Genomic DNA, 9,987 nt, shown 5'->3' with positions numbered 1-9,987 from the left:
GGAATAAGGTTAGGATTTGGCACCGTTTTACTGAGGTTGCGTTTAGGAATACCAGGTGGCGACCGTTCCGAGGTCGCCGGAGTTGCCGCGAGGCAACTGTGTTTTGGGGCGAGCGTTTTGCTATTCACCAGCGACCATGCCATAGTTATAATAGCCAGCGACACAAAGTTAATTTAAGGCTTTGAAGTGCTGAACGCATACGTGGTTTGACGTAGCCTACCTACAGCAGGCTTTTTACGCGTGGGAGAAGAACCAACTACTCGGCTGGACCCAACATCAGGTCCGTACGGATCAATATGCGCGTAATTGGAATATATCGGCGAGGTGTCCGCTGCAGTGACTCTGGAATAACGTTGTCGTGAATGATGTTCAATACGTCGGGCATCGAATCCACTTCTTTGAATAAAATAGAGGACATTTCCGAAGTTATCAATGGCACCGTGCAGCTTTTCTACGACGTCTTCGTCACAATCAGTCCCACAACCAGCATGTGGAACGAGTCGTGCGGGGAGCTACGGGATTTCGGCCTGCCAGAGAAGATCATGATCGGTGTGATGCTGGCGTTCCTCACCGCGGTGACAGTGATGGGAAACACTTTGGTGGTGATAGCCGTTTGCGTGGTCAAAAAATTAAGGCAACCTTCAAACTATCTCCTGGTATCCTTGGCCGTGGCGGACCTTTCGGTGGCCATAGCTGTCATGCCGTTTGTTATAGTGACGGACCTAACTGGGGGCAAGTGGCTCTTTGGAGAGGTGTTCTGCAACATCTTCATTGGCATGGATGTTATGTGCTGCACCGCTTCCATCATGACCCTGTGCGTGATCAGCGTGGACAGGTGAGTTATCGATAAGTAAGTTGCTGATTGTTGTCTGCTTAAATGATGACCGAGATGTTCACACACGCATGTGCATGCATGCATGCACGCACACACACACACACACACACACACACACACACACACACACACACACACACACACACACACACACACACACACACACACACACACACACACCTTGTGTGTCTGTCTGCCTGTCTGTTTGTCTGTATGTAGGGCTATGTATGTTGTTATGTACAGTATGTATGTAGGCTGTATGTATACTACATACATACACGCACGCGCGCGCACGCACGCACGCACACACACACACACACACACACACACACACACACACACACACACACACACACACACACACACACACACACACACACACACCTTGTGTGTCTGCCTGTCTGTCTGTATGTAGGGCTATGTATGTTATGTATGTAGGCTACATACATACATACATACATACATACTGTACATACATATCCATCCTCATTAAAGGTAGGGTTAAAGTGCTTTTCTTTGGTTAAAATAAGTGTTAAATAGCTCTACTCATTGATATAGAGCAGGGGTCGGCAGCCTGTTTGACATGAAGTGCCACGTTTTTATTTTCTTGATAGTCAGTGTGCCATATCAACATTAAGTTAAGTTAAGTTCAGAGTTTGAATGAATGTAGAATGATGCATACAGATGTGAGGGGACTTAATTTAATTGACTACATTTAAAAAAAAATCATTTTACAAGAAAAAACCTCTCTCACACTTATGCCAGTGTGCCAGTGATTTCCCTCCCCTGTGCCAATGTTGGCACCCATGCCTAAGGTTGCTACCCCTGCTATAGAGTGTTTGTTCAGTAACAGGAGTCTCCATCTCTCTCCAGCTCTTCATTAAACAGAAAATGCATTTTCAGGTCAGGATTTGTATCGACTCAGGATAGAGAACTCAGTCAGGATATCGATAAAACAAGTGCAATTGGAAGTGATGACACAAAGAAATGAGCAGACAAAATTGGAACTGTCTGGAACACTATTAAAATGAAGTTGATAAATGAGTACTCTCTCCCGATAGGCTGAAATTTTGTCACCAAGCTGAAAATGAATTTTGTTTATTAAAGAGCTGGAGAGACAGGGAGACTCCTGTTACTGAACAAACTCTCTATAACAGGGGTCGTTTTTCAGGACAAGGACCCCTTAGCTGAGAGAGAGATGAAGCAGGGACCCCCACTACATATTGTATAAAATAGTGTTGCAGATTAAACTTCATAGATGCCTTCTTGTTTGTCAGCACTATCATCAGTGTTGTGTAAGTTCATGTTCTTTTGTTTGTATCTTTTCTATTAATATGTGGGATTCATGTTAATGGCTCTGTACTTGGTCTGTCTTTTTTCCCTCTACACCAAACCTCTTGGCCGAAAATAGCCGATCTACAAGCTCACTTGTAGATCTGCTATTTTTTGGCTAATGTTCCCCCCAGAATAGGGATGCTAGAGTTCAAGTGGTTCAGAATCAGAATCAGGTTTATTGTCACATCACAGGTTTACAAGGTAAAAAAGTGGGTGAAATTTGCTTTCATACATCGTTCCCATCGCAACGTTATTTCCATAGAAAGAAGAGGGGGAGGAAGAAGAAGGGGGGGGGGGGCAAGTGGGAAGGGAGATCAAACAAGAGAACAACAAAAAGGCCAAACAAGTTATCTACCGTACTAATTTACACTAGTGCCTGAGATAAAAAAATATGACGAAGGTGCCTAAACAACATTCCTATCACACAAAGATTTGGCGGCCCCTGTGTAGTAACTCTGAGGGCCCCCTAGGGGTCACGGACCCCCTGTTGAAGACCCCTGCTCTATAGCAATGCTATTACTATCACAATATAGAGCTTGAACATTTTAACAAAAAAAACATTTTGTTTAACCAAAAAATATCACGTACCCTACCTTTAATAAGAAGTATCTATATGCCATGGTTCACAAAAGATCCTTGTCTCTAGATCCACAACTATCCTTGATGGCCTTGGAGTGGCTCATCCTTTCAAAGCATTCTCCCCTGGGCCTTTCCTGTAATGTCTATCTCTCAGCTTTGCTTTAAGCTGCCCATTCACCTTAGGGACACTGCTGTTGCTGGCTGGTGAGATAGCACTCTAGATCTAAATCTATCCTTGACGGTGCTGGAATGGATTCCATTAAAAGCCTTTTCTCCCATGTTTTCTTTCATAGTGTTTATCTCTGTGTCACTGTACTGCCCACTCTAAAGAGAGTGTCAGGTGTGTGAGGTGTTTTCATGACGTTGTTGGTCCTGGGAGAGGTGGGTGGTTGGGTTTACCTGTTATTTTATTTTATTTCATTTTTTTTGTTGTGTTAGTTTTATGTTGTGTGTGTGTGTTGTGTTGTACATCTATCTGGTTTTTGATGCATCTATGTATACTATGTTATGCTGACATAATATTGTTTTTGTGATATAATTAATAAAAACAATTGATTTGAAAAAAAATAAGAGTTCATCATGTTTCATGTTTCATTTGGCCAAACGTCAACAAAGGAACCAAACACACTGTGGTTTTAAAAGGAAGAAGACTCCCTTTTAAGACATGAATATAAAAAAGTGTGCTCCTTGGAACGCAGATCTCCACGGCCTGGTTGCCTACCCTGGTCTGTGTCAGTCGTGGGGTGCAGCCATCAGGAAATGAAGCTCAAGGTTTAAATAGAGTTTGTACAACAGGTGGTGTAACGGTTTGCTTTTGTGGCACCTCCTATGGGCAGACGTGAAAGCGGTTTTGGACGTGTGCCCTACGGAACGACACATGATTCCAATTTGGGTACGATTGGATTTTGCGTTCATCATATATGGCAACTTTTGTAAGAAATAGCAATTACAGGAGAAGTATAAAAACCCTGTTTGATGGTTATTGTCATGAATAACAAGACCATTTGTGCCTAAGTTGGTAGGGGGAAACAAAATCATGTTTCTGCAAACAACAGTGATATTTGTAGCATTTGTGGTGCCCCCTATCATGGGTGTAAGTGAAGTCGCTTTTGGCATTGCATTGTTTAGAGACCCTTTAATCAATGTTTGATAAACATTTGGGGAAGATCGAACTCCCATGATTCATGGTTTGTACCATTTTTTGCAAAATGGACCCTCTCGCTAACTTTTGAAGCCAGTCGTAGCCAATCAGAATGGAAGTGTGAGATTTGGACAAAGTTTGTAGGAGTAGTTCCGGCCAGGAGGAGATAATAAGCATTAACAAACAATACATTTTCCAGTTCCAGTAATTTAAGGGACCATTCATACATGGGTTACTTAGAATTCAAAGTAACTGGAAAAGATTGATGCATAAGTGGTTAGAAGGAACGTGGTGGCTATTCACTCTAGCATACTCATTACCTGGCTTTTATTATGGCAATAACTTCTAAGAGGGCATTCTGTACTGTGATGTAATGCTGTAGGTATCCTCAGCAGCACCAGGGCATGTGATGCCAGGGCCCATATATACTGAAAATAAAACAGTAAAAACCAAGCAAGAAACATTGCTGCACATTCATCTTGTTGCCACAAGGGTTGGTATAGTAATCAAATAAAACACAGCTGTTTTTTATGGGGATTATTAATGCAGGTGGAATGTGTCTTTGACAATCACATGAAATGACTTGTTCTATAATAAATAGATAGAATTATCAAGTAAGATCAAGGATCAAGATTTATCTGCCACTATCATACAGGTGAAAGCAGCAGAATGCAAGTTTGAGGCACAAACTACACAATATACTGTGCAACAATAACATTACAATAACAATAATTTAGACACTAAGATAGTAGTAGCAACATCAGTGTAACACAAATGCATTATAAACATATTTATAATTCATTATAATGTGTTTATAACATTATATAGTTATATTTACATATCGTCAGTGTCCAGCCGGGACCAGCTAACTCCATTTTCAGTTTCTTTTTTTTTTTTCATAAATCAACGCTATTGAACCCCCTCTACATCTGTGTAAATTTTTTTTTAATAATAACATATGAAAAGTATTAAAAAGCGCCTCTGACGAAAACTCCTAACTCCATTGGACCCTTAAACTGTCCGTCAAAAACAAACAACTCCCCCCTCCTCTCAGGCTCTCGAGAAGCTCTGCTCTGTATGAGGCAGACAGGGAGAAGATTTTTCAATGCTTTTGGGAGAACATAAACTGGGAAGAGAAGAGAATGTATGTGCAAGGTTTGATAGATGTCACCCCAGTAAAGAGGAGAAGGGTGTCTTCACAAAGGTCATCTGCTCGTGTTTTCTTTTTAAATGTTAATGGACAGAGAATGAGTGTGTGCAGGAGTTTGTTTCAAACATCTCCAAGAGCTCAAGGAGATCATGCCAAAAGACTTTCACAGCTTTTATGACAATCTAAAGCACTAAGAAACACCCACCACACACACGCAACACACAACACACAACAGTGTGATAATAAAATGTTGATAGGTATATGATAGGTAAATTCAACTGTGGTTGTTATTGTTAGTGCAGTAGGCTACAGATTTGACAGATTCTATTTTTCATGAATGTATTTTGTATTTATATGCCATTTATTTATTGTTGGTGTGCCATGATCGCTTTTGTTAAATACATGATTGAGTATTGAGGCAGAATTGTTTGTTGCACTCAACTGTAGAAGAACAACAGTGGTAACAGTTAGATCCATGGTTGTTTACAATGCATGTTAAAATAAAAGTTGTTTAAGTACAGAATTCAGCTTGATCTATAGTATATGAGGATGGCGCTCACCATAAATAGCTGATCTCCAAGCTCACAATGCGTTGTGATGTGTTGTGAGCTTTGAGATCCATTGCCAGCTGTTCTTATCAATGATGGACAAAACCTCCTAACTCCACTTGCACTGGATTTGGGTAAAGTGGTGATAATATAATGACACATGCAATTATCTGATAATATATAAAGTCACAATACCAAGTTTGATGAGGCAGTATTGCTTTGTTTTAAAAATATAAGGTTTTCTTCATTTTCTGAAAAATTGATATTTTGTTTTTCATTTCCTGAACAATTACCATTTTGGATTTAGCTGGTTCCGGCCGAACAGCAGAGATATTCATAATAGCAATAATCATAACAAAGCATTTTCTAATGACTTACAAGGTCAAGTATCATAATACACACTACACAAGAATGGTGCTAAATAGCAATACAAGTGGTTATTTGGCTCGTAATCATAGGGGAACCTCTTTTGGTGCATTTACAGTAGCAGTGGTTCTCAACTTTTTCAGGCCGTGACCCCCCAAAATAATCATATTTGAACTGGGGACCCCCACCCTGATAAGCACTTGGAATGTAGGAGTTGAGGCATTAAATTTTGTTTGACTCGTTCCACAGATAAATATTGTGAAAATCGTAGATCTACAAGCGTTGCCCAGTTGGGTTGTTGATTACTTTTTATGCAGTAATGGTCTTTTTTTTGTTGTAGGTATTAAATTAGGCTTGTAGGTATTTTTAATTAGGTATTAAAAAGTTCATAAAAGTCCTTAAATTGTCACTTCACTGTCATCTGGGTACCCGCCCAAAATCATGACCCCCACAGGTTGAGAACCACTGCTACATAGAACCTATTTTAAAGGTTCTATATATCACATTTGTCAAATGGTGCTATAGTTGCCTAAACTAAGCTGAAAAACCACTAGAGAACCTCTAAAAAAGTGGTTCTGAACTTTTTTTTATGTCAACCCTCAAACTGTATTGCCGCAGTCCCCCACGTGAAAGGATTTTGTGCCAGGGACACCCATAAGAGACGATTTGTCAAGATTTGTCAAAAATAGCTTCAGTTTAGTGAAGCTTCCTTTAATGTAGAGTAACTGCAGCTTGCCCAACACGGGCAGAGACGATTTACAACTGGTAATCTTTCAGAGTCTTAATGTCCACTCACATTCAACTAAGTCCAATCTGTCAGAGAGTCAGAGAGAAAGATGGAGAGTGGTATTATGGCATGCTTCTTGGCAGACTTCTTGAGAGACTTTCGGTCTACTGAGCACATCTTTTTAGTTCTGGAAATTGTTTCCACTGGCTCGTGGTTTCCTAGTTGCCTTTAAAAAAAAAGGCAATGGTAAGCTTTTAGTTTATTTTTAAGCCCTTTAAAATAAAAGTGAAATATATAGAATACACTATGTATACATATCTCTCTATATATATATCTAATATCTATCCATCTATCCATCTATCTCTCTCTCTCACACACATATATATATATATATATATATATATATATATATATATATATATATATATATATATATATATATATATATACACACACATATATACACGCACGCACGCACGGACGCACGGACACGCGCACACACACACACACACACACACACACACACACACACACACACACACACACACACACACACACACACACACGTGTGTGTCTATGTATGTATATGTATATATGAAACTGTATACACACACAGATCAAATCAAACTAAAAAACTGGACTGTTGGGCACATGAACAACGAAAGGCTGAATGGATTTGTACTCTAGCAAAGTAAATAATCCAACAGCATTTCATTGTCACACCAGCTTTTCAGAGGGATTCAGTTCTGTACGCTTTATTTACATTTTTGTAAAAAAAACTCTGCCTAGTAGGTTACTATTTCTATTCATTTGATGTAATTACCTCGTGTTTACCTTGCTTACTAGGTAAACACGAGTGTCTGCTAAATGCCTAAAAAGTTATGTTTTTGCCCCTGTCTGTTCGTCCTCCTGTCTCCAACATATTTTTTAAAGTAATTGTCATATTGCTTTGAAATTTCCTGCTCCCAGGTTGACCCCATGGCCAAACTTTCTGTTATGAAATAAGTGCAGGCCCATCTGCCAAACCCTTGGCCGTACAGACACAATTTCCTGGGCACACTGATGCACCCAAGAGGAAGAAACCTATTGATTTGTGACCCCGTAACCTTTCCTCTAGCACCACCAATTAGGCCAAACTTTCAAATGAGCAAACTGGGGAGATGGAGGTCTACACTCTACTGAGTGCATTGTTGTTTTGCAGTCATGGAATGCTTGTTGCAAGGGACAACTACATGTGTAATAAACGGAAAAATTACAATTAGAACACATTACAGGCAAAATGACTAAAATGTCTGCACTGGTAGGAGATTGAATGTATCTGATAAAAAGGAAGATGAGATCAAACTATAAAAGTGCGCTCCTCAGAGCGCAGGTCACCTCCAGGCTGGGTTGCCTACCTAGTGCCTGCACATAGGGGGGGTTGTTGTCCAGGGTGTTTTAGGGGAAGGCTTAGTATTCCTGTGTTAGCTGATCTAAGTGAGCAGGAAGGGTTGTAGGGTTTGAAGATATGTGCTGCCATGCCTTTGGTTGCCTTGTACGCCATCACCAGTGTTTTGTGCTGGGTACGGACAGCAGCTGGAAGCCAATGAAAGGAACGGAAAAGGGGGTAGACGTGAACATTTGGGGAGGTTGAAGACCAGGCGTGCTGCAGCATTCTGGATCATTTCATGGGCTTATGTAAAGGAGCATGACGGGAGGCCAATAAGGAGGAATTAGCAGTGGTCAAGCTTTGAGATAACTGAGGTCTGGATAAGGAGCTGAGCAGACTCCTGGAGGATCTGATCCTTTGGATATTGTTAAGTGTAAACGTGTGCCTTGAAGGACAGCTGACTGTCCAGGATAACACCCAGGCTCTTGGCAGTTGGAACAGAAGCCACCAGGGAGTTGTTGATGGAAGTAGTGTGATCCTGCACTGGGCAGCTTACTGAGGCTAATGCTTAAAATGTACTATAAATGACACACTGAATCAGACACACTAAATCAGACCATCTACTCTGATGCTTGGGAATATCACAGATGAACACATGGGTGAGCACTATATACTGTAGTCCCCCATATATACAATCTCTCACCACGAAGGTTAGGTGCACCACTGTTGCGCTGGCTATCGATTGTTTCTATACTGTAAGAGCTCCTTATGGTTCAATGACGAGACGTATGTAAGGATGCTCAGCGAAACACTGGGTCACTGTGGTGGAAATAATCTGTGACATTTCCCCTGTCATTGCGTCTTGGCAGTCTGAGCCCCCTGGCTTGGATAAACACAGATGAGAGACTGAGTGTGACAAGCAGAGAGAGATGGATGAGAGAATCAGGGGAAAGTGAAGGTGAGTGTTGGAGAGAAAGGGAGGGGTGGGACTTAGATGGAGAGAAAGAGGAAGAGAGAGAGCAGGGGGACAGAGAAACGGAGAGGAGGAGGAGAAAGGGCGAAGAGTTCCCACTTCACAGTGACTGTGGATCATACTTAAGTGGTGTTGAATGTGTATGGGCAGTCTCTCTGCTCAATGGGGCCTTCACCCCATTGAGCATGGCTCAACAGCTCGGTTAAATTAATCTCTAATCAATGTATTCATTTCTAAGTCTATTTAACAAGGTGCTTTTCATCGTCCGTCCCTTAACCGTCCTTTCCTTAGTCCATCCTTGGTCCATAACAAACAAACATTTCTGAAACCTTGTTGTGTCCCCTTCCAGCCTTTTTCTCCACTGAGGCAGGCAGGCAGCGTTTCCATGTTTTTAACCCCAGTGCCACAGCTGAGCTGGGTCCCAATCAACTGATTCTCATCAGCTGTGATCAGCTGGCACAACGTCTGTCAAATAAAGGACTTATCCTGTCACAACACCATGCATATACACCTTCAAAAATAAAAGCCTGAATTGCGGGTCCATTACATATCCACTGTGAATAGTACTGAAATTGAAAGAGTCTCAAATACCTTGGCTTGATGAGGGATTTACTTTTAAATACCATTTGGGAGTTCTTACATGGTGGCAGATGATTGAACTGAGAGCCAAGTTCAGCCAAGTTTGCAATGATTATCAGAAAGAGTTGTTGAAGCAGTGTCTCTTGTCTCTTTAGGATTATGGAGATGTAATTAATAGACATGTGGCAGCCTCCACTCTTACGCCCCTATATAATCAGACCACCAGTGATAATTATGGTACTCAAGATTGTCCCCTATATAATAAGGTTGGTTGGTTCGCTCCAGTAGAGAGACTTTGCATTGTCATCTGTTTGACTGTTTCTATATAAAGCCATAATTGGAGATTGTCCAAATTGCATGTCTTCGTTAGTGGAATGGACGCTGG

General features: G+C 41.1%; 1 protein-coding gene across 1 annotated transcript in view; it reads left to right on the top strand.

Moving 5' to 3' along the window:
* Positions 1 to 365: 365 nt before the first annotated feature.
* Positions 366 to 9,987, top strand: part of htr7c (5-hydroxytryptamine (serotonin) receptor 7c) — a gene marked incomplete at both ends in the record, with an annotated part of 30,834 nt that continues 21,212 nt past the window's right edge. Inside the window, one exon of the mRNA XM_080433992.1 lies at positions 366 to 835. Within this exon, the coding sequence (XP_080290118.1) occupies positions 366 to 835 (470 nt within the window). The remainder of the gene's footprint in view (positions 836 to 9,987) is intronic.

This window comes from Gymnoscopelus braueri (genome assembly GCF_963280865.1).
Source record: "Gymnoscopelus braueri genome assembly, chromosome: 7".
NCBI classification, from domain to species: domain Eukaryota; kingdom Metazoa; phylum Chordata; class Actinopteri; order Myctophiformes; family Myctophidae; genus Gymnoscopelus; species Gymnoscopelus braueri.
Note: the sequence above shows the minus strand (reverse complement) of the source record. Positions and strands in the feature narration are given on the sequence as shown.